Source organism: Mustela putorius, unplaced genomic scaffold (assembly GCF_011764305.1).
Source record: "Mustela putorius furo isolate JIRA1106 unplaced genomic scaffold, ASM1176430v1.1 tig00003854_pilon_pilon_pilon, whole genome shotgun sequence".
NCBI classification, from domain to species: domain Eukaryota; kingdom Metazoa; phylum Chordata; class Mammalia; order Carnivora; family Mustelidae; genus Mustela; species Mustela putorius.
The window spans coordinates 8,701,950-8,727,332 of NW_025422006.1; the positions used below are offsets into that span (position 1 = coordinate 8,701,950).

Genomic DNA, 25,383 nt, shown 5'->3' on the forward strand with positions numbered 1-25,383 from the left:
CCCCTTACCTGGAGTGACCTCCGTGTGTCTTATTAAACCCTCCCTGTTCCTTAGAAACTTTCCAGGGCAGCCTTTTCCAGAGGCTACCTGTTCTCAACTTCTGCTCTGCAAATTAATTTACATGGCCCTAAGCAATTATCTCTGTGTGCCCCAACTCCTCTTGGCATGCAGATGGTGGAGATCAAGTGATGGCAAATAAATGCACAAGGAAACCCAAGTCATGTTTTAAACTACCGAGGTTTTTTTTTTTTTTTTTTATTGCAAAACATTTGTTACAGAAATTTCAGAAAGTTTTTCCCAGGGTATCTGCCAACTTCTGCTTCGAATTATATATCTAAACAAACAAGCTCAAAGTGCATTGTGAATCCAATAATAGACCTTTAAAAAAGAACAATTCCTCTAAGGATTTATATATATTTATAATGTCGATAGGTATGCCAACCGTGGTCTATCCATACACAAAGAAGGAAAAGATGTATATATATTTAACAAACCCAATTTCAAAATTGTTATATTTATAGGAATTCATTTAAAAATGATATCTGAATAATTTCCCCCATTATAAACTATGGTTAGAATGCTTACAAATGAGAGTCTAAGTTCTAGGTTATGAAATGACTATGAGTACAGTATACCATGTATACTGTTTTGCACAGCAGGAACAACAATATAAACTCAAGTTAGACGCTCTAGTGACAAAAAGCAGATCAGCCTTGATACGATGCTATGTACGGTACTCTTCTTCTGAATCCCCCTCACAAAGATCCTGCCTTTGGGTCCAGAAAGATGCAGCTAGCAAATACACATGCATCTCTCATTCAGGAGAAAAGGAATAACCCTGAATAGGGTGAGTTCCTCTCCACCCCCACCTCAGTTCTCGGTGTATTTCTTGTATACACTAAGTCAGGATCAAGAACATGATCCCAGCTGGCCCTAAGTCAGAGGTCCCAAACTATTGCCCCTGGGACTGAATGCTGCTGGCAGACATGTTTGTTTGGCTAGCAGAGTGTTTACAAATTGGAATGTGAATGTTTTTGTCATAGGATGCGTGTTCCCTCGTGCCCCACAAACCCTGCTTCTTCCTGTTGTCTTTCTTGAGTCCAACGGGAACATGTGTGTCCTGGCGTCAGGCCCTGCCTGTCCTTGGGCTTGCAGCCTCACCATCTAGATGCAGACGGCTGGTTCTGATGACATGTGGGGAACGGGGGTAAAGACGTGAGGGCTTCTTTTAGGGTTCAGATAGGCATAGAATTGGACGGGGCCGACACAAACACTGGCTGAGTTCAGGATAGGGGGTAGAATGCGGGGTGGGTGGGGAGAGCCTAGGTTAGTGGAAAGATGAGGGGTGGACAAAGTCTGAAAGCATGACCTGTTCCAAGGAGCCCGTGTTTCAGCTTACTGTGCCAGGCTCCACGGGGTGCTGAGGTCATAGGACCAAGGGTCTGTGGGTTTGGCAAAAAGCCTGTTGTGCTGGGCCAAGAGAAAAGAAGAAAGTTAGGGGGGTGAAGAAAGCTGCACATCTGGGGGCCAAGCTGAACTTACTTCTGTGGCCCAATGCTCCGGGCAGCCTGCCCGTCCCGGAGGAAGGCCTGGGTCAAGGTTGGTACCGAAGCTCTGCAGAGAGCCCACCGACTTGTGGCCATGTGTGCCCTTTTCACTTTCCAGCACATAAACGCTATGCAGACAGGCAAGGGGCTGGAGGCTTAAGGGGGCTGGCAGACAAGGGAATTTAGGGAAGGGAAAATTCACCTCACTCTTACTGCCAGGTGGATTACATGGCCACCGAGACCCTTTCTCAGACAGACATATAGAGATCGTCACGTCTTGATGTCATAGCAGCGACCAGCGCAAGGAACTCATCAGAGAAAAGGTAACAACATGGCTTTTGTGAGTGGATTAAAAAAGAAAAGAAAAAAAAATCTTGTTTTCCTTAAATCAGAACCAAGCCCTGCTTTGGTTGACTCTGGTATGGGGAAGGAGAACATTTGACACGGAAAGGGAAGAGAAAGCTTAGGCCAGCAGAGGCTGGGAGAAGTTTTCTCTCCCTGTTGGAAGAGCAGTCATTTATAAGACTGTGCAAAGTGGCTCCTTTCCATTTGGAAAAGAGAGGCTTCTGATAATGACATGGTGATTTCTTTAAAGGGCAACCTTCTTCAGTCACCCGGTTCTGGATCAGACCCCCAGTCACCCACCCCTCGCTCGCCTCTGGACCAGGCTCGCACACAAGGTAGAAAAGCCACCAGGTAGGAGGGAGGTCAAGGGCGTCATTGGGCCACTCATTCATAATGCTCTGTGGCTTTCTGTACTGTCCGAATGGACTTCTCACTTTCCTCTCTGGTTTCGCGATTTGCACCCAGTGGCCCTAAAGGATCAGAAATGTGTCTTTCCTACATCACAGATGCGCCAACACCTGCACAGTGTCGGCCAGCCATCTCTGGGTCCCCTAGCTACGCACCCTGTGGTTAATACCTTATTTCATATTATTTGTTCGGAGCTTAAAATAAGATTAAAAAGAAACCCTTGGTTACTTTTTTGTTTTTAATTTTTAAGAATCAAACATAATCCCCAAACAGTATAAGAAGCCCAACAATGTGAGCGAATTCCTAGCTGGGTTAAGTGTTACAGCAGGCAATAGTCAAATATTAAGTGTCTTTAAAAAGTCAAAAGAAACGCATAAAGCAGAGCATGCATTTTGTCGCCACAAAATTAAGACTGGATTTGGAGAGGGATTACTTCATTTAAGTTACATCGCTATCGTTAAAGAATAATGAGTCAGATGCAATATCGAGAACATATATAACTACCTACACACTAGCATCACTTCATCTAGAAACAAACGTATCAGTGTTACTAAATGAACATATTTATAAAATACTGTACACTGCTTCCGCAGGGGGTTAGCAGATGTAAACAAACAGCTAATTCCACACTGGAGTTGAAAATATTATCTTAAGTTCATTTGTCACAGAGTCTTTCGCATCACAGGCCAGTTCGCATTTTGCAAAACCCAACTTGCCTACCACGGCTCACGGGGCTGGTTAGAGGACGGACCTCGGCCCAGGCAAGTAGTTCCTTGAGGGTTAGAGGACTGCGAAAACCATAAAGCAGATCGGGAACCAAAGTGCTCATTTTGCGAGGATGCTGAATAACGTGGAATTGGGAACATACTTAATCCTTGCAACATGTGCTTCTTTATTGAATGTTACAGATTGGCCAGTGATTATAAAGCTGTCCTGTAACGTTCATTAATACAACCACATGCTACAACTATGCCGGGTGAAAAATGGGTTACATATATGTGTATGTGTGTTTTATAATACAGCATTGCTCGACACATCGGATGGCACAGTCTATAGATGGCGCATGATGGATGACTGGATAATATCGATTGCCAAGACAGAAGTCACACAGCCAAACATTCAGGAAGATTAGACTGCAGAGCCTCAGAAAGTCGAATTAATGTACTATCCAGTTATCTACCATAATATTATCTATAGAAACCATCTTTGAGAATACATTTGAAACATTCAGAAGAAACACACTGTGTGTTTTTACAAGTACCTTTTTCCCACTGGATTATTCATATATATATTCACATATATATGTGTGTGTATATACACACACACACACACACATACAAACATACATATGTGTGTGTGTGTATGTGTGTGTGTATATGTATTTTTTTAAGGAGAACTTTCAAAGTGCTAAATATATATCCTAGACCTGGAAGTTTAGACTTAAAAGGAAAGCCAGTTCTGTTAAAGTGCTCTGTTCTGCCTGCTAATACACCTCTGGCTTGCAGAAATGTATGAACTAGCCATGGCAACTGTGCCCAAGTTTTCCAGCCCCTCATTCAAATCCGTCAAGGAGGAAGTTTCTAACTGTAAGTATGGGTCAATCAGGGAATTTCCATGGCCATTTTCATAAAACACCCTTTTCTTTCTTTTTTTTTTTTCAAAAGGAACAAGTGACTTAGAACAAATCATGACGTATAGAAGCATGTAAAAATTGGCACCTCAGAAGCAGATGATGAAACCAAAGCTATTACTGCTGTGAGCTCTCTCTGACTTTATTTATGTTCCTCAATAATGTGCTGCCCATGAGCTGCTTAACTCATAGAGACAGGTAATTAACGTCCCCTTGATCAGGGACGGGATGGAATAAATGAGCTGAACACGAGCTTGACTGCACAAGACCATGGAGTCAATGCCATGGCGGGGCGCGGAGAACCCAGAAATGGGAAGAAATGGATTGAGACAGAATACACATGTATGTGCACAGGAAAGAAATGGCTCATGAGAATTGCACGGTTTACATTTAAAGTAATTCAAATTTGGCTTATATATTTTGCACACATCACAAAGAGGTAAGAGCTTCGTTTTCCTGTACGACAAAAGGACCAGGCAGTCACGAGGTCTGGACAGGCAAGGACTGCATTTCCCCGGTCCTGTTCTGGTCTCTCCAGAAATCATGATGAATGGAAACACTTGTGCACATAATTTCTTTCCCTCGCTTTCCGTCTGGTCCAGAATGGGGCCCTAGAGGTACCATGATGTCCTGCTCTGTGGTCAAAGAATAATGGTTTTTGCCTCCTTCCTGGATTCCTCTACAGACTCACTCAGAGAGCCTCTGGCTTCTTAAATCATCAAACATTAGGATACAAGTATATCAAAATAGCAAAATATAATCTAAGGGACGAAAAGAACAAAATCTTGGTTCCAACTCTGGTGCTGAGACTTGGCCTTCCTGAGAATCACAGAGAAATGGTCTCAAATGTAAAGTGCCTATTTGGACTTCGTATCGATTATGAACAAACATGGTTCCTCTTCCTCATTATCAAGCAACTGGAACCAGGGGTTCATGGACCCTCCTTTCAAGTTACATTGCAATGCTGCATGTATATACATTTTCTTCTGGGGAGAGGGCCCAGAGCTTTCATCAGATTCTCACTGAGATGCATGGCTCAAGGAAGTTTAAGGGCAACTGATTTTTTCTCAGACCAAATATCTATTTGCTGAAAGGGAAACAGCCAATGTGGGGCTCAATAAAAATGTAAGCATTTCTAGAGTAATCACACACGAGGGAGTCTGGTTGCTTGTGTCCGATTTACTCAAATGCCAAAGAGTGAGAAGGAATTCTTTAATTCTTTGTATGTGGCCTCATAACTATTTCTATAGCCAAAAGGTTTGTTCAGAGGGGTTTAAAAAAAAAAACAAACACAAAACCTTACAGTCTAGAGCTTTAGTCCACATATTTACTTGATTTCACATAATGAGAAAATTTGGAGCTCCCAATGACAACTCAACGGGAGAACCACATAGTATTTTGGGGGCCGAGAATATTAGGTCATTTTCCTTAAAGATTTTATTCTTTTGAAAATCAGGGACACAAGAAGGAATTGGAACATTTGAGGGTCAATATTTCTTTATCCCCCTTCAAATCCAGATTCTGACCTAGTAACGTACGTCTGTATTAAAGAGTCCGTAATACTATCTGGTTTAGAATTGCATGTCTAATTCAGACTGTACTTGGCGTAATCACTTCGTGCAGGAGAAACCAGACTAAATAAGATGTCATCGCAGCAAGTGTTTCCGGACAGAAAAGAAGCAAAGGGCAGGTAGCCAGTCATTTTGGCAACTTTAGTTTGGGACAAGGAAGAGTTAAGGTCATAGGGATTTAAAAAAAAAAACAAAAACATAATTTCAACATCTGTCAAAATTCAACTTAACAGAATGAGCTCTTTCAATGGAACTCCTTGGATATTAAAAATCCTGGTTTATACCTCAAGGTGATAGAAAAGTCCAAGCCTCTGAAGAAAGCTCTATATGCCTGTCTATATACTATATATAAACATGTCTCTGTGTAAATGCATATATAGGTATATAAGCAGCATATACTATAGAAGTCTTTATGTGGTTTGCTTTCTACTTGGGTCTACTCTATCATTTTTATAGCTCTACATATAAGAAAAATATTCATGGTAGGCCTGCAACTGATGGCTTTGGGTTGTACCAAATTCCCAGTCAATTCTAAGATTATTTATGATTTGAAACTTCCTTAAAAAGTACTTTGGAACATTTCCATATAAAAGATACCAGCCCTTGAAAAACTCCAATTAAATTTATGCTGAGCTCAGATTAAATGGCAAAACTCTAGGTATGAAAATATCCACGTGTGATCAGATCTTCATATACAAAATGGTCATGTGATGAGTGGTGTGAAGAATTTCTAGATACATCTTGGAGATGTTCAGAAGACATGGGGGAGCCATGCAAATGATGACAATCACACAGCAGCATGACACGGGACATGAAGGGTGAGAATGTAACAGTATACCACATGGCAATTTTAGGTGAGTTCTGCCCACTATATATATTTCTTTCTTTCAGTTCACTATCACAGATTCAGTGAGTGACTTCATTGATGACAAGTGAGGTACAAAATAAATTAAAAATATAAAATTATTTAATTACATTCATCCTGAGCTTGCTCGACTATACTCGAATGCCCACTGTCTGTAATAAACTACTTGACCCTTGTTTTTAGCCTCAATTCTTCTTTCATTTTGCTTGCAACACAAAAAGGCATTTCTGTTCCCTTTATTTTCTTCAAGAAAGATCAACAGTTGTGGCACCAGAAGTGAATATAGAAGAGACAGGTGAACTATGACTGTTACCTTGTTTTTTCTTTATAATGATCAATTACAGAAGTGTTGGCATGAGAAGGATGTGGGACGTTAGGTAGAACTGCTTGCTGCCGGCTTATACTGAATAAAAAGGATGCTCTTCATCAGTCACCAGTGATGGAGCCAATGTGAAAAGAAAACAGAATTGAAGTTTAGAATATCTCATTTGTATGCTGGCTACTTTATTTTATCTTATTTTGCAATTTAGCCCTGTATCCTAAAACTCTTGATAATGGTCAGAAATGGAAAGATGCCTCCTGGCATGGAGAGTGCGTGAAGCCCCTTCATTCCCAGAGCTCATGGCTTTCTGAAGTCGCTAGACCTACACGCTCACCGCACCCCTTCTTCTCCCTCTTTTCCCACCCTACCCATCGAGTGTGAACATGACTTAAAGCCCCTGTGTTTGGCACTGGGCTAGACCAAGTGCTTTCCTGATCTGTGGCCCAGAGGTCACCTTCGAGTTAACACCTCCCAAGGCATTGCTTGTTTTGCTCAGCTAAGAATAAAGCAGGTAAGCTTCAAGGAAGGGGAACAGGTGGAGTTCAGGGAGGATTTCAGGGCTGGATTCTTGAGCCTCCTGCAGTGCTGACTAAGAAGGTTTAGTTGTGCTTGCTTTCAAAGCTGTGGAAGGCGGATGTTCTCGACAGTCTCCTCATGGATAGGCTGTCCCCTCGTCCCTCTGGCTTGGAGGACTTACTCCTCTGGAAGGGGTTTCGCAGGCTTGCTGTGTTCCGCTGCCTGTCGAGCTTGTCACTGATGGAGAAGCTCTTCCTGGTGTGTGCATATGATGCACTTGGCTCCTCTGCCGAGTAGCTGTTGGCACGCTCTATCTTGGGAACCGTGATGTTGTTGGACAGGGTTCTGTCCGAGTTATCACCCTCCTGGGAGGGTACTGTGATGGTGGCTCTGCGGCCTTTGGCCTCGTTCTCCTCGCTGTCAGAGCTGGGGTGACTCAGTTCTGCTTCTCGCTCAGGATGGCAGCACAATGGATCCTCCACTTTGCCTCCCAGGGCACCAGGGAAGGTGGCCCTGTCAGCAATCGCTTGAGGGGCATTGACACACCTTGTGTCAATACAGTCTGTAATACTTGTGTATTCTGCTGTTTTCACGGGTACCCCAAAGTTGGCGTAGTAGCTCCTCGACGGAGAAAACATAAAGCTATGAGATTTCACAATGGGGGCCTCTTCTAGAAGAAAGGGAGTGGTGGCTAGGTAGCGGCTACTTTTGGAGCGCTCGATGCTCTGGTACATTGGAGGGTCAGTGTCCCAGGGGTTTTGGCATTCTGGGAGGTGCGTATAGTCTGAAGAAAAAGATCTCGTGTCCATGGAGGTGATGTCCTCAAAATCGATGCTCCGGCTTGGAGGTCTGTCTGTGGGTGCAAGAGTTGCATAGGCACTACTTGAAGGAGCTGTGGAAGGTGCTAGAGCCGAAAAGCTGGGCTCTCCCAGCCCAAGGATGTTCATGGAATTGTCCAGAGGGTCCATATCACAGTGGAGTTCATCCATGGCGGAGACATAGATGTCGATACACGAAGACGGTCTTCTAGAGTCAGGAACAATGGCCAAGGTGTTTGCGGGGGCTGCAGGAGCTTTGGACTCTTTTGCTACAGAGTGGGAGCTAGTAGCCCGGTGTAGGCTCAGGGACCTTTCTTTAAAAAGACTCTCCAACTTTTCTATACCACCTTTGTCTTTCATATTGACTGAATAGAAAGAATGGCTTCTCATACGGGGCATTAGGGTTGGAGAAGTTGGGGACATGGTCTCCTCACCTGCAGGGTCTATACTCTCTTGGAGCTTGAAGGTGTTCCCCTCCTGGCTGTTGAAGCTGCTCTGGCGAACGATGTAGGCGGCGTCTGTGCAGTCAGATGAGGTCCGGGAGCGGATTTTGTTGGACTCGGCCCGCTCCAGACCTGTCAGGCGCTCTAGGGCCGTGGCCATGCGCCCAATGAGGTCCTCGAGCTGCGCCAGTCGGATGTCCACGGTCTGGAGCGAGGCCTTCATGCAGTGCTCCCTCTCATTGACTTCCTCCAGCCGCATGGACATGTTCTCCACCCTGGGCAAGAAACACAAGGAGGGTCACGCAAGGCCGGGCTCCTCTCCGGAGAAGCTAAATCATCTGGAGCTGGAAGAGGCCTGAGAGATGATCTAATCCAGTGGTATTTATCTACCAAACCCCTTTCCACTCAGTAAAATTTAATGCACAATCCCGATAAACACCAAAGTTGAGTAGTTCTTATTGAAGTGGAGTGGGACCCAAGTACCTCATGACTTAGCTGGGACCTGGAGCGGGGTTCAAGGAACTAACCATGTATCAGGGCGTTGGCTAAATCAGTTGCCACCAAGATGAGGATGTTGCCTTTCGATGACTTGATTCAGAACTGCACCAGAGAATTTCAGGAGGCAGCTTTTCTTGTTGCAGTGTCCACAGAAGACTTGGAGTGTGGACTGGGGTTATTTTGCTTTGCACTATTTTTTTTTTTTTAAGATTTATTTATTTATTTATTTGACAGAGAGAAAGCGAAAAAGAGAGTGTGTGCAAGCAGGGGGAGCGGCAGAAGGAGAGAGAGAAGTAGACTCCCCACTGAGGAGGGAGTCCGGGCATGGGGCTCGATCCCAGAACCCCTGGATCATGACCTGAGCTGAAGGCAGGCTCAGAACCTCTGGAGCCTCCCAGGCGCCCTCATTTTGCATTTAGATAATCATCTTTTTTGGTTGTTGCCATTTACAATCATCTTTTTAAAATTTAGCACCTCTGAAGGAATTAATACAGTCCTGTCACAGAGGCACCTGTGACATAATTTAACCCAAGCATTTCATTAATGAGGGAAAAGCAAACATCAAGAAATTTAACCAAGATTACATAAAGTAATTTATGGTAAAACCTGGAGTGCCTATCAAGAAGTAAATTCTACTACTCCTCTCTCTCTCTCTCTCTCTCTCTCTCTGGATAGCTGGTCACAGATGCCTTATATTACAGTCATTTCTAGATGTCTCTACCCTCCCCACTGATAATTCTCAAGGGCGTGATCTGTCTCATATTCCTTTTTCCATTTCCATGCTGCCAGCTGCCACTAATGGTTCACCGAGTCCATCGTGGTTATGAACTTGATTTCAATGGTCTAGTAGGCTGCCTGGACATTTATTTACAAAGACAGAGCCCACATACTTAAAATAAAGCTGTGCCATACTTTTCACTTGACTGGGGAAGGAGAAACCAGAACCAAGCTTTGCTGTGACCTCCAACTTGCACTGTGAAATGCCGCAAGGCAGAACTTTTGGAGACTCTAAGTGAGATCCATTCACAACTTTTCTGGAGAAGCTAGAGATAAAGATACCTTTCCAATACTCCCAGTGGGCGCAGTAAGCCCCATGACTGCTGAGCCTTCAAAGAAACATGCTGGGGGCGGAGTACAGAATGTGCTTTAAGAACAGTGGTGGGAATTGGGGCTGGGTCCCCTCAGCTGTTGTGATTGGGGGGAGGGGGCAATATGTAAATTGTAGCGACACCCTCGTCAGAGAAAAATACACGTTACAGTGCCCAAAGGAGGAGTTAGAGGCATGTGGTTTCCCTCTCAGAGGAACTGAAGTTCTTTTCTTTTTTTTTTTTTTTAAGATTTTATTTATTTATTTGACAGAGAGAAGCACAGTGAGAGGGAACACAAACAGGGGGAGGGGCAGAGGGAGAAGCAGGCCCCACACTGAGCGGTGAGCCAGATGCCATGTCAGGACCTTGGGATCATGACCTGAGCTAGAGGCAGACACTTAATCTACAAAGCCGCCCAGGGGCCCCAGACCTGGAGGCTTTAAAAAACCAAAAAGCTCTTCTGGCCAGAGTGGGTATGTGTGAGCCTCTGGCCCCGGCCCTGTCTCTGTCTCTGTCCGCAATAGTCCCCCCAACCCCCCCCAACTCCCTCCTCTCACTCTTTTATCTTCCAGGGTCCCTTCCCCCGGCTCAAGGTTCCAGACTGCCCTCACCAGCCCTGCCCTGGAGATGTCCTTCTCGTGCTCCAGACCCAACACAGCACTTCCAGGGTCCGGGAACTTTCTGCCGCCACGCCCCGGTGTATTCCTAAAAGACTTGAAAATTGAGCAATTCTGTATCTGGCAAACCCAATGCTCTTCGCCCAGCTAATGCAGCTGATTCAGAAGGAAAATACAACCTTCCCCAGCTTCAGTTGATTTTGTGGTATAAACATAGCTGGAGAAACACTACTTAAAATAATAAGTTTGTGTGTCGTACAGAGGCACGATTCACTTTGTCACCATCTAGCCTCTGCAGTTTGGTTTCACAGGGACTGCAGTTTCATATTTTGCCATGCAGTAAGCTTTGGGTAAGTGGGTAAAATACGTCTTCATTAAAGTCGGGAGCAGGAGAGACCCATTTTTGTAGAATGAGACTTCCCATTTTGGATGCTCTCGGTACTGGGATCTCTTAGTTGTTGAGTGTTGGCAGAATCAAAACAGGCAGGACAGTTTTCTTCCTCCTTCCTCTCCTTCCTTTCCTGGAGCCTGGTATGTAAAAAGTTGGTATGGAGAGAGCGAAAGATGCTCTTTCAGCATGACTGTGTGTGAGCACGGGTCTGAACACTGGAACATAGCTCCCTGCTCTGCGGGGGGCTCCCTGCCTGTGTCCCTCCTGCCTTCCGCCCAAGGATCCAACGGGGCAGAGAAAAGCAGCCGGTGAGAGGCAGAACTAAGGCACCATGAGCCCAAGGAGGAGTTAGGAGCTGGTTCCGGATAGTAAACGAGACAGAAGGGAAGGGAGAGGGAAGGACAGACAGGCAGTGCACGGAGGAAGGACAGACAGGCGGTGCACGGAGGAAGAGGGTTTTCAGGGAAAACGAAGAGGTGGCCGGGGGGGGGGGACCTCAAAAGCCAAGGACAGGAGCAGGGCCCCAGGGAAGGGCAGACGGGGAGGTGGTGGGGAAGACAGCCCGAACAGGATCCCGGAGCTATTCCTCGCCAATCTCTCCTCAGCCGCTCTCCTGTGGGGTCTGAGCGGTTCGGAAAAGTAAGAATTGGGAGGAGGGGCTGTTTCTTCCAACTTCTGGATTTCTGGATGTGTTTAACCACCAAACGGTATGAGCAGTTAGGTTGTGAATATAACTGCAGAGGTTTAATACAAGAGTTGAAGAGAAGAAAAGATCCTGGAATCAAAATTTACATGTTTGTTCCATAAACAGAGTGCCTCCCTTCGTCTTAAAACATTTTTATTTTTAAAGATTTTATTTATTTATTTATTTGTCAGAGAGAGCACGCACGAACAGGCAGAGTGGCAGGCAGAGGCGGAGAGAGAAGGCTCCCTGCTGAGCAAGGAGCCAGATGTGGGACTCGATCCTAGGACCCTGGGATGACCTGAGTCAATGACCTGAGCCAATGACCTGAGCCACAGGCTTTGGCTTAACCGACTGAGCCACTCAGGCCTCCCAGAACATTTTTTGAGAAGTGATTGTACATGGGTGTGCATCACCAATATAAATAGGTGTGAGGGATAAGCAGAGTTCTGGGTCACGATTGCAGTCACTAGTTACTGACTCTGGTCAAACCACTCAGGAGATAAAACAGAAGTAAGAATGGTAAGAATTCATGAATCGATAGGAAGTCTCAAGGAGAGAGAGACAGGAAGTCACTAAGTGAGGATGAAAAAGAGGCACCATGGAAGGGAAGATGCCGTGTGGGAAGAACACTTTTCTTCTTTCCCTTTTTCACGTCTCTGGGCGTCACAGGGCTTACCCAGCATCACTCCGGAGGCAAGCACAAGAGGGGCATGACAGGGTCCTGGAAGGATGTGATGTCTCCTGTCCCTGGGTGCCCAAGAAAGTGACAGCTGGGACCCCACCAGAGGGCACGCAGTGGGTTGTTGAAAAGCACAGGGAAGAAGACAACGAGCCTCTAATGGCCAATATGATGAAGAAAAGAGCCTTCACAAGAAGATTCTAATGACACAGAAAATGTCAGCTTCAAAGTGCAATTTCTTAAGAGCTGTTATTTTCTAGAAATTCATTTTCTTTCCTGATATGCTCAAAATGTGGTCAAAGGAAATGCAGTAAAAGAAAGAGAAGGACAGGGGCGCCTGGGTGGCTCAGTGGGTTAAAGCCTCTGCCTTCAGCTCAGGTCATGATCCCAGGGCCCTGGGATCGAGCCCCACATCAGGCTCTCTGCTCAGCAGGGAGCCTGCTTCCTCTTCTCTCTGACTGCCTCTCTGCCTACTTGTGATTTCTGTCTGTCATATAAATAAATAAATAAATCTTTACCTCCCCTCCCCCAAAAAAAAGACAGACAAGGACTGGTTGGCCATGCCTGTTTCACTTATTTTTTAAAAAAGATTTATTTATTTACTTGATAAAGAGAGAGGAAGAGAGCACACAAGCAGGGGGAGAGGCAGAGGGAGAGGGAGTAGCAGGCTCTCTACTGGGCGGGGAACCCTATTTGGACTTGATCCTGGGGCCCTGGGATCGTGACCTGAGCTAAAGGCAGACGCTTAATCAACTGAGCCACCCAGGTGCCCTGCCATGCCTGTTTTAGATCTCAAACAAAATAAGATGGAAACAGAGAGGAAGGCAAATCATAAGAGACTCTTAACTTTAGGGAAAAACCTGAGGATTCCTGGAGGGGAGGTGGGGGGTAGAGGGTAACTGGGTGACGGGCATTAAAATGGAAGGCACTTGAAGTAATGAGCACTGGCTGTTGTATGCAACTGATGAATCACTCAACTCTACCTCTGAAACTAGTAATATACTGTATATTAATTAAACTGAATTAAAAAAACAAAAACAAAAACAAAAACCAACCTCCCTGGAGTGCTAGCAGAAGGATGGCTACAGGATAAGGGGCAAACACAATCCCGCATCACATGAACCAATCACAGGGCCTCTTGCTGGGGGAGAGGGCATGCTCACACAGGTTTTCAAATGAAAGGCAATGATGCAGAACAAATAAGGCAAACTCTGGCTTCTCCATAGACTGACACCTAATTTGTGAATTATTCAATTCCCTTGGGGTCACCTTCCGTTCCCTTTGGGCTAGTCATCTTTCTCATCATACTGGGAAGGAAAAGGGAACGCAGTTTAAATCCAACTCAATCAGCAGAGCTACCAAAGATCAGCACTGGAAAAAAGATATGGTTGGGAGGTGGGTAAAGCTCATCTTTCTTGGCTTACACTGGTTTTTGATTACTTATGAGTCTCATATATCTGAAGTTATTCTTGTCTCCCTTTGTTATGAAAATTAGAAGTTGAATACACTATTAATAGTCACATGACTGTTCCTTTTTTTTTTTTTTTGATCTAGGTGAAGAGCAAAAAGGGCACAGAGCCTTTTGGCTCAGGAATGATGATGTTCGATAAGTGATGCTAGAAACCATGTATATCCTTCTTCGCTTAAATTGTTACTGGAGAGAAGAAAAATCAAACTGCAACTTCTTCTGACAAGTGGAACTGGACAGGTGGGGTGATGGGGAGGGTGATCTGGAAGCTCTCAGCTGTGGGTCTGAGAGTTAAATGCCCACGGGGAGGGCAGATCAAGTGAGCAGGTGAAGTCGGGAAGCAGGTGAGGACAGAGCAGGGATGCTGTGGCAGCAGAGGGGATGCCCAGGCCGGAGGCACTCAGAACAGATTTCAACCATTACTGCAAGCCTAACCCAATAGCCCTCTGTGGGCAGATGTTGCCCAAGAGCCACCAGTTTGCAAACCCTGCTTTAAGGGAGTTAAGAACTTGCCGCTGCGATCACTAGAAAATGGAAGCAATCCTTAATAACCAGTGGGAAATTAAAAAGAAATGCCAGGAGACTGGAGATAGGAAAAGGTTTTTCTGATATGAAAAGTTCCTGAATTATAGGAATTATATGAATTTGACATAAATTCTAGGCAGCATTACAGAATAGCTCAGTAGTATATAGTTAAGCAGATGGTACTTTTTGAGTACTTTAAAAAGGTAGAGTTCTTTAACAGGAGACTTTATGGGCACAGCAGTCATCTTGTCTTGATAATTTAGACCAATACAGTAACACAGATGCATAATGTTTGTGATGGAGTACCTAGTGATTTTAGCAGGGAGGCTGACACACTGGGCTGAGGGGAGAAATGTGGATATCTGGCTGGTTATTAACAAAAGGAGAGGGGGTGGAACAGGGGCCAATACTGTCAGTGGAAGGTATTTTTAGAGTCATACCAATGTCTTGGTTCTGTCTTGGTTCACCTGATCTGTGCTGGTGGGCATCTGGGGAATTATGGTGAAGGCATAGCAGGTATACTTATCAAGTCAACAATGAGATAAAATGAATATAATGGAGAAAAGAAGGATTTTTCAGAATCAATTCCTAAGAGGTGTTAGTGATCTCTCAAATACTGTATTGCACTCTTTATATAACATTTGGGTGCAAAAATATGACTTAGGAATGATGCATTTAAGTTGACAATTATGGAAGTATCTTTGTATTTCTATAAAGATTTATGCAAGTAAAACTTATATAAATAAGTTATATTTTACAGGCGGTGGCACAGAGAAGAATGTGGGGCTCGCTATGTAAAGAAATCCTTTTCCCAAGTCTTTTAGCAGAGCAGAGCCAGCTCTTAATTTTTCTGATCTCAAATTCCTGTATTGGGGCTGTTTAACATGAAGAGAGAATTATATAATATCTTATTCATATGTGTACAGTTAATTACGTAAATTAAACATTAACTATCCACATGTGTGTGTGTATTATATATATGTGTATTATCTATCATTTATTATCTATTGTATGTTGTCTATCTGTTGAAAGCAAATGGGACATGTGATTTCACCTGCCAATCCACTCAGAAAGTGTCCTAGAGCGCGCGTGAGGTGGGGAATACGGGTCCTCTGCTTCCTTGGTTGATCTTTGTTCCCTCATGCACCTTGTGGCGTTTGTTGTGCAGAGTGCAATTCTAGTTGTTGTTTTTTTTTTTAAAGATTTTATTTATTTATTTGACAGAGAGAGATCACAAGTAGGCAGAGAGAGAGAGAGAGGAGGAAGCAGGCTCCCTGCTGAGCAGAGAGCCCGATGCGGGACTCGATCCCAGAACCCTGAGATCATGACCTGAGCCGAAGGCAGCGGCTTAACCCACTGAGCCACCCAGGCGCCCCTGCAATTCTAGTTTTTAACGATTTTTTGGTACTCTTGCAAATGCGAAACAAACCAATACCACCACTACCACCACCGACAAAAATCAAACCCCAAACAAACACAGACAGAAGCAACAGAAGCAGGATGAGACCTGGACTTAGATGCACCTCTCTGGCACCTGAGCTTGGTCGTGAGCTTGTCCTGGCCTTCCAGGCCTCCACTCCTCCAGAAAGCTACTTAATGCCTAAGACACAGGAAGGGGTGCCTGTGATCTGTCCTGAATTTCTGGAAATTGCTCACCTTGGTCATCGTCCTTGAGGGCAGAGCTCTGTAACCACACCCAGAAGAAGACGGTCTTGGGGAAGGAGTCTCCTGCAAGTGCTTACAGGTGGGCATGAGAGGCTCAGGCAAGGTGTTATATATAGTTCCTTCCTGTTTCTATCCAGTTCCAAGGAACTGGTGGCATGGTCACAACATGTTCCCAGGCGCTGGTGCCCATACCTCTCATTCTAGTTCCCCAGAGAGGTGAAGGCTTCCTTGCATCTCAACACTCCTTCCCCCTACCTTTCTTTGATCCCAGGTCTGTAGCTTTTTGAGATCAAAAAACATTTCAAAGTCTCGTGCACATATGCTTTGGAAATGTTTGAGCAACAGGCAATGTGTCCGCGTGGCATAGTTTTCTGGAAACCACATGGCTATATGTCCATTAATAAATAGCTTTTTCAAGGCCTTAGAATGAGAGATTTTTAGATTTACAGCTCCTTCCTCTGTTTGCCAGAAAATTGCTTCACATCATATCGTCCTAGAATGCTCTGTTGTGCAATACAGATGTGCATAAAATTTGTGCGCAGCTTTAAACTTTGTTAATATTGGCGGAGTACCAATGGATACAATCACTCACTGGCATGTGTGTATATACCTGCTTATCTAGACTGCATTCTTCAAAGAAATGAAGAGCCAGGGACAGAGAATGCAGCTTGTGTAATTTCTACAGAGCCACTAGAGAGTGTACAAAGTGGGTGAGCAGATAAAATGTCATTTCCTGAAAACTTGAGGTCACTGATTCATATCTTAGAAGTCTAAATCATATCAACTAAAGTCATCAATATAAAGCCTTTCCCCACTATTTATAATAGTACCATCTTCATGTCTCAAATGCTTACAATTGAAAGTTACACCAAGCTTTGTAAGTCTGCACATTCTTTACCAGAATGGTTCCCAAATGATGGGTTTTGAACATGCCAGCCCAGAATGAAGTGTTTATTAGTCTACGGCAAAATGAGAAAAATCAGAAAATGTAAATCCCTTTGCATTAAGCTAGATTAATTACACTTCCAGGACTCTTTCTTTATATTTTGGGATTGTTTTTTTTCTTGTAGTGTTACTGGTCCACAAAACTATTGGACCAGTGAGATCTGCAAGTATATCACCACTGGCTAGAAGAATCTGCTTCTCTTCATTTGTTTTCATATGGTTCCATTAAAAGAATAAAACAAAATAATTCGTAAAAAAACCCCTCATCTATTATTGTACCTAATTCAGAACGCTCTGGCTGCTGCTGATTCAGAGGCACTGAATATCCATATGAACCAGGTACGAGGACTGTTCTCCTCCTGAAAAGATGTCTGGAGATCTACATGAAACGCCAACCTGCTGGAGACCCAGCCCAAGGAGAGACCAAGGTCTCTCCTTGGGCTGGGTCTCTCTTGGTTGGTGTCTGGGCGGGAATGTTCCAATTTCTGGTCTGAGCCAGCAAACCTGTCTTAGACTCAACAACCTAGTGTCCAGGAGAGTGGGTGCTATTGCCTCCTGGAGAAGTCCAGGATCTCTAAGTATGGGATTTTGGTCGATAGATGCTTCAGACAATGTTCCATTCTCTCATAAGCTTGGACAATAAAAATAAGCACAAGGGGAATCTTTGTTTTGGGGGGCTGCAAACAAACACAGCTGGTAAGGCACGCCATGACACAAAACATCCTTGGGAGGGGCGTGTGCCCATGGAACGTACCTTTCCGAAGTCACCCGTATCCTCTCATCATTGGATGAGTTGAATCGATCATCCTTTTCTCTGAAATATTCCTCTATGCACTGCTCTTCGAAATCGTGTACTTTCTTGAGCTCATCATCAGTTATGAACAATTCTGTGGAAAAAAAGTGAGCGATGTAAGACAGGAAGGACAAGCAATGGCGTCTGATCTATGAGCCTAATGACTTTCCTCACTTAATCAACGTTCAGAAAAGGGGTTGACATTCTTTACTAAGTGTCAGGCTAACTCCCAGCCCAGTCGGGTGACCTCTGTCCCTGTGCTCCTTCTGTGCGTTAGGCTCACTCTGGAGCCCTGGAGTTCTGAGTGTGTCTGGTTTACTGCAGGGACGGGTTCGCATCATACACACTGCAAGGCTGAGAAAGGAGCTAAGTCAAAGAAAAAGCAGGTTACTCAAAAGCTCAGTTTCTGGTTTGTGGAGTGTGGCAGACGCCCACAGCTGAGGCTGGAAAGCCACATCCACACATCTCAGCCTCCTCTGAGGTTGGCAGCAACCACAAGACCCAGTTTGGCTCCAGAGAAAGAAGTGTGCTGCAGGGAGGGGTGGTGTGCTGGGAAGAGGTTCTGCCTTCCTGATAAACTCTTCAGAGGGAGCTGCTTCTCTCCACATTTTCGCACCTTCCCCTTCTTCCTGTCTGGAACACGAATGTGATGACTGGGAAGACAGCAGCTATTTTGCTCCCACGAGATAAGACAGTGCAAGAAGGAAGAGCGGAGCCTAAAAGGGAATGCAGGGTCTTTGACTTCAGCTCTGGTCTTTGACTACTGAGCTCTGGACTCCTACCCCTTCGCTTTTGGTTACACGAGAAAAATACAACTTTATTGATTTGTGTTGTTGTTAGTCCGGTTTTCTGTAACTATCAGGGAGAGTAATTCATAACTGATGCAGCCATAGAAAGAGCCCAGTGGAAATGTGAACCCCTTTCCCACTAAGCTTTCTATTTGCCTAGATTTGTGTTTCTAGTGGAAACAGTAACTTCTGGAATTCCAGGCCCTCTTTGACTCACTAGTTTTAATGTCTAGAAAGAAGCTGGGCATTGTTTTGTCAGGGAAGTTGTTAAAAGCTTCAGACTTAGAGAAGCCATTGAGGAAGTGGCTTTGGTTTCAGCTTTGGCGCACTAGTGATCACCAAGAGGTACCCCCCTGAGCTCCAAACCCAGAGGCTATGGCCCAGTAGATTTAATGCAGGTGCTCTATTTAACACACTTGGAGAAACCACAGGAGCTTGCCTGTATGAGGCTGGACTCCCAGTGGTTCCTAAGTGTGCGTGGGGTACTGAGGGGCATTTAGGGACCTGCAGGAGCTATTGGTATTCAATGTGTGGAGGCTGGGCGTGCTAAATCTTCTGTGATGTGTGGGACAATCCCACGCCATGAAGAATTATTCCATCCCAATGCCAATAGAACCTCCTTTTAGAAACACTGGGTAGAAGGTGGATCGTGGAGTGTTTCTGTTTTTCCTTTGACTAATAGAGAGCAGGGCTGGTTTCCTCATGAAGTCCTACAGGCATAACCAGGTGGGCATGGGGTCCTACATGGCTGTCTGCAGGAGATGGTAGGAATCCCTGCTTTGTGGTGGCCCAGGGCCGTCACCCGAAGCTTACTCAAGCCGTAGTCCCTCTCGTCTGGGTCGCTCTCGTGTTTTCGCCATCGGCAGCACAGATGCTGGAAGATCATGGTCATGTGGCTAAAGATGATCAGAGGTGGGGGCAGAACCGGCCTTTCGTGGAAAGTCATGATAAGCTGATACCTCTGAAACTTCCACACTTGGTTGGATATGGATTTTACCTCAAAGAATGTATTGCTGAAATAGAGATGAGAGAGAATCAAGTGAGAGATGCCACTCCTTTCTCAGGCACCAGAGCCTACCCTCCCCTGGCCTCCCACTCCGTCCCAAGACCTCCGAGGAAGGATCCACTTACTTGAAGACAGCGATGAGCAGGTTGACCAGCAGGATGTTTGCCACTAAAAGGTAGCAGGCCATGATGGCCGGCACAATCCAGGCTCCCGTCTTGCAGGGAGGCAACTGAATTATTTTGCCATCCTCTCGGGTCTCATTCTGTCCACAGGGAGCTGAAGGAAGCAACAGAGGCAAGAAATGAGAATCTGTGGTTCTGTGATTAAAAAAAAAAGAAAGAAAAAGAAAAAAGGACTGATTTAAAGGAGAGAGGGTTTTTTTAGATGGAAGAAAAAGAGGACCATCTCAAACAAAAAGGAAAAAAAAAAAAGAATTCTAAAAAAGCCAAAATAGAAAAATGAAAGCTTTGTGGATATCCCAAGGGATGGATCCCAGAGCAGAGCTGGTTCGGCTCCCGAGGTGTCACAGGACATGAAAGAAGTGTTGGGACGCCCGCTTGCTCACCCTGTCCCTTGCCCCCGACCCCCAGCGAAGGATACTGGCTGTCAGGAGGAAGCCTGTCAAGGGCTTTCCTGGGGAGGGGCGGGGGGTGCAGAGTCTCACGGCCCCAGCAAGTTACTTCCAAAATGTGCCGTGGAGGCTGCAGCGTCCAGCCAGGTGTAAGAGCAGTGGCAGCGGGTTATTGATTGGAATTAACACAGGGCACAGCTAACTGCTGTGGGAAACAACCCAGGGCACCAAGCTAAGGATCTGCGGCCCCAGCGTAGAAGGCGTAAAGCAGGGCAGCGCCTTGGGAAGTCTGCGGAGGGCTTGCTGCTCGGCGCCCCTGATGGATGGGATTTCGCTGGGAGGCCAATGAGAGGTGATGAGCTGGGACCCTGGAGCCCTTAGGTACCTGCTTTCTTCTGGTGGCATTTCCATTCTGAAAATGCGCTTTTCAAGGGCCCAGGGCACAGAACCCAACTGCACTGAATAAGTGGGCAAGTGGGAAAAAAAAAAAGAGAGAGAGAGAAAGTTCTGGAGGTGGGGGCGAGGAGGAAGGTGATGTGTGGGACTGGGGGAATGTGAGTAATGTGCTAATGAGGCCTGCTTCGAGTTTCCAGGTAAATTCAGGGGAAAAGCAAATCCTTCACAGAGCTTTTTAGCGCTGCAAGGAGAACATGGCTGGGGAGTGAGACGGTGCCCGGGGTGAGCAGGGAGACGTGAGGTCCCTCTCCTTCTCCAGCTGCCTCCTACTGGCTTAGAAGGTGGCCTGCCTGTAGGAAGCAGGAGGGGCCTGCAGTGGTCTCAGCACTTGCTACAGGCAGCTTTTGAAGGTCTGCCGGGAAGGTGTGCAATGCTGGTCCAGAGTCTCGGCTGGAGTATCTGGCAAGGGGGGTCCATTCCCTTCTCAAGAGCTAACGTGGCTACGTGGGGTGTGCCATTGTGGTTCTCAACCCTGGCTGTGCTGGGGAGCTTTAAAATACGCAGATGCCCCATTCCACCCCCAGACAATTGAACCAGAATCTCTGAGGGTGGCGGGGGAAAGCGTATTTCTTCCCTTTAAAACTTCCCAGGTGCCTCTAAGGAGAGTCCCCTGAGCTAGACTTAGGATGGTAAGTGTATGTGATTTCTGACATTTTCTCAAGCCCCAAAATGCATGTTCTTAGCCCAAAAGGGGTTTTTAATGTCAGGACACTAAGACAGAAAAGATGCTTCGTTTGGATCAGGCCATTGTGTATCAGGGTCAGGTGTGTTTCAGCATCATTGTTACTGGTATGTGGGGCACTAAAACCACCCAAGAGGGTCCTCTGGAAGGAGCTGATGACTCCTTTGGAAGGCCCAGTGATGGAGCCCCCCCCCCCCCCCGTGCTTCAGGACAAAGTCCAAACTCTGAGGGTATCTGGTCCTGTGCCACCTCTAGCCACTTCCTACCCCTCCGCAGCATACAAACTGGACTGAGTCTCTTGTGGTTCCTAGAAATGTCACGCTCTCTCTTACTTCCTGATTTTCAGCGATGCTGCTTTTGCTTCCAGAAGGCCCCTCCGAAACCTCGCTCCCACTCCCATGCTCCACCTTGGGTGCACCCTGTTCAGTTTTCAACGTTCACGTAGCTTTCTGGAGCTTTCTGGAACCCATCCCAGCTCATTTTCCGCTCCTTTCCAGCCAGGACTGGGGGAGGTATTGACAGAGACTCTCTGCCTGGCTAAGCTCTGCTCAGGTTCTTCTGGGCTCTTTTTCAGCTAGGCCTGGACTTTTGTCTCTTCATTGTCATTTTCAGCAAGAATCCTGCTAAGCCACTTTGGCCAGAATTCCCACCCTTAATAACTCATCACCACCGATATCTGCTCCATTTTCTCATCCTCCACCATCCCCCAGCCTGTGTCTTGACCACCTTGGCCAGCCCTCGCCAAGAAGCCGGTTCGGCCTGTAGGGCAGGAACCCCCTACCCTGGTATTTCCTCTTCCTGATTTTCCAGCTACTGACCTACCCACCGATTTCTGGTTTCCCTGGCTGCATTCAGAGTTGGGCCCAGTCTCTCTCTCCTATCGCAAACCACCATCGTAGTAGCTCTCCACCCCCTTGAATGAAGTCTCCCTTGCCATCTTCCCCAGGAAATGCTGATCCCAGTTCTTTATCTGGGATCCTCAAAAGGGAAGGACAGTAGAGACGGGAGGACACCCATGGCGAGAGCATAGCACGTGCCAGCCTCTGCTCTGGGCACTTCACGAGGGGTGACATGCCTTACCCAAGATCGCACAGCTAATGAGGGGTAATGCCAGAACCATTCAATCATTCATCAAACAAAACAAAACAAAAACAAACCGAGAGCTTGCTATGTGCTAGCGGAACTGGGACTGGAGATAACAGTGATGAACGAAGAAGTGAGTCCTGGCTTCCCTCTGACCCCAGAGCTGGTAAGTATTCTGATTTATCTCAAGTGGCCTTTCCAATGTAGTAATACATAATAATAGTAGCGACCACCTAGTGCATGCTTAAATGTCAGGCCCTGTGCTATGAGCTTTAGTTATACCACCTTATTTTAATTGTGACAACATTTTGACACAATAGATATCCTTATCCCCATTTTACAGATGAAGACCTGAGGCTCAGAAAGCTTGAGGTTCCCTGTCCAGATCTCAGTCAGAAAGTCCGTGCAAGCCTTCTTGATTACAGTTCCCACTGTGTCTCTGAAGAAGGGGCCTACACAGGGCTGAGGGGGGGCCTTTCTGTTATGAACAAATGCAGACACAAGTCCATAGGCATCTGAATTTTTCTCATTTCCATCAACATGAATAATGGCCTGAGCCATTCCGATGAGGTAACAAAGTCAGAGAGTGAAGAAAGAAATCTCATTCACACTATGGGTATCAGATGTAGGCACCCACGTCGCAAAGATTAAGATGCATACCCTTTCAATTCCATCCTATAATATATTTGGAAAAGAAACTTTTTAAAAAATTCACACAGTACCTTCTCCCCAAAGAGTAACAGAAAATTAAAATGAAACACTAGGCAGTGTTTGATATAATCAGAGTCATCCTTAAAAATATGACGAAGAAGCGTATTTCTCCAAGATTGTCCTTCCCCTCCTGTCTGAAGAAACGTCTCAAAAGCTTATTCCAGATCACAGTCAATGGAATAAAGAGCTTAGTTAAGTGTATGACTACATTTATCCTATCTTTTTTTTTAAGGAAGGATTTTCAACTAAAAATCCATCCTGAGAAGATAACAGGACAAAAAGGATTTCTCCACCTCCTTTTGAAAATCCATACAGTTTGCCAAAGGATTTAGAATTCCATTAGCACAGCTTCTACGGCCTACTCCAAGGGTGAATTAGATTTAGATGGCTCTGCTCTTTTCTCACACAATGCTTTTTTTGGCAAGACAACTGGAGATGCTTCCCTTCGTATGGCTACATCCTTCTAGAAGGTTCCTGATCTAAATGTCTTGGGTGGTGGTGGAGCCAGACAGGAGTTTTCCTTATGGAAGTGGGGGGCAACTTTCTATTTCTTTCAGCTTTTGGGTAGGGCTACCATCTATGTCTTCCAGTAACAGAGGAGAGGAAGAGCAGGTGTAATTGAAAACCAGGGAAGCTCCGACTTTGTAGAGTCAAAAGCACCATTGTCAGCTCTGCCTCTGCCTTCTTCCGTGTTTCTTTTCTTTTCCCTTCCCCCAGCCAAACTGCTAGGTAAGAGGCAAAGCGGTAGTGACGTGGCACAAAGGTAACTGTCAGGAAGGAGAGAGAAGAGGCCTCAGTTTCTCCATATGTGAATGGATGGGAATGCTCAGTTTCTCCACATGTGAATGTCGGGAATGCTATTCCCTACAGCATGGGAAGTCCAAGATGATTTCAGAATACAGGGGCAGGGCACTGAATAACACTGAATCAGACAGTGAGAAACTGATGACCGTTTCAAGTCCCTTTTGATCTCCCTGACTCCATCAGAAAGAATACGCCAGTTGAGGATAATAGTCCTTTAAGACGTGCTTCATTTTTGCTGAACTCCCTTATTAGTGAAAATTGGGCAGGCTGAAGGCTCAAACGACTGGACAGAATTTCATAACAAGGTGATGGTCGCTCTGTTTTATGGTTATCTTCTATTTCTATAAAATCACACTGATTTTTCAACTTAGGGCCATGATGATACATTTTAAAAAATAATTTAGCTTTGAAAAAGAAGCCAATTTCTCTAAAACCATCAAAGGCTAGAGCACATTTCTACAAAACAATGAATGGTTTATATGACTAACGATTGAGAAATGCTGGACTAGATGATTTCCAAGCCCATCTAGCCCTGTTATTCTGTGACTCTGTGTTTCTGTGGCAAGGAGTAAAAGACCAGAATAACTCTCAGACTGGATGGTATATCCCTGGAGCTAATCTATCCCTGTAGGTCTATCCCTGTAGGTCACTTGTAGAAGCCTTACACTTTCCACCTTGAGCCCAAAACCAATCAAATAATTAGCCCCCACTGCCTGACATGCCCCACTGCAGGGGGCACCAGTGACAAAGTCTTGGACTCTTCCGGCTTCTGGTCTACTTGCTATTTGCACACATGTTCAGCCTTAAGCCACTTAAAAAGCACTATTAAACTGAATACGCCTCATTTTTTTTCATCTGGTGAATGAGAAAGCAGGATGTTACAAGCCAAGGTGGGTCATGTGTGAGTCGTGGGTGTGGGTGGGGCATGCATTATGGGGAAGAAAGTCACTTTCCTCTGTTGCCTTAGTTCTCCAGTCTTGCTATTCAATACATGTAGTTCACATGGTGACAAAATTATTGGTTTTTTTTTTTTTTTGATGTTATTTGAGAGGCTTCAAAATTCCAACCTTGGTATTCATTCTTTGGATCAGGAATTAGTATCAGAAAGATTCTGGGCAAGTCTTGCTGGGGCAGGAGGTAGCCTGTGGCACGGGTCCGTGAGTTTGTTTCCATGACACACTGGATTGACTGCACGAGTGGCTCCAGTTTCTCTCCTCCCCCCAGAGCGAAGCTCCTTTGCCATGTGATCTGATAGTTTTTCTCACCAAAGAAGTAGAAACTATTTTTTTGCTCCTTGATTCTGAGTTTGGCCACGTGAGTCTCTTTGGCCAATGGGATGTTAGCAAATGGGATCCCCAGAGAACCCAGACAAAACCCTTGAATGCTTCTGTTTCCACTCTTCCACCCCAGTCATAACCAAGAGGAACATGCCCAAGTTAGTCTGCTGGAGGAGACACACATGC

At 45.4% G+C, this 25,383-nt stretch overlaps 1 protein-coding gene across 3 annotated transcripts in view; it reads right to left on the minus strand.

The window, feature by feature from the left end:
* Positions 1-228: 228 nt before the first annotated feature.
* The window catches only part of TRPM3 (transient receptor potential cation channel subfamily M member 3), a 251,974-nt gene continuing 226,819 nt past the window's right edge, over positions 229-25,383 (minus strand). For 2 of the 3 annotated variants that reach the window (XM_045065091.1, XM_045065093.1), the window contains 4 exons: positions 19,739-19,889; positions 19,421-19,620; positions 17,781-17,913; positions 229-8,740 (listed from right to left, as the gene is read on the minus strand). In XM_045065091.1, the coding sequence (XP_044921026.1) occupies positions 7,288-8,740; positions 17,781-17,913; positions 19,421-19,620; positions 19,739-19,889 (1,937 nt within the window). In that variant the 3' untranslated portion in view covers positions 229-7,287. The remainder of the gene's footprint in view (positions 8,741-17,780; positions 17,914-19,420; positions 19,621-19,738; positions 19,890-25,383) is intronic. The other variant, XM_045065092.1, reaches the window with a different exon arrangement.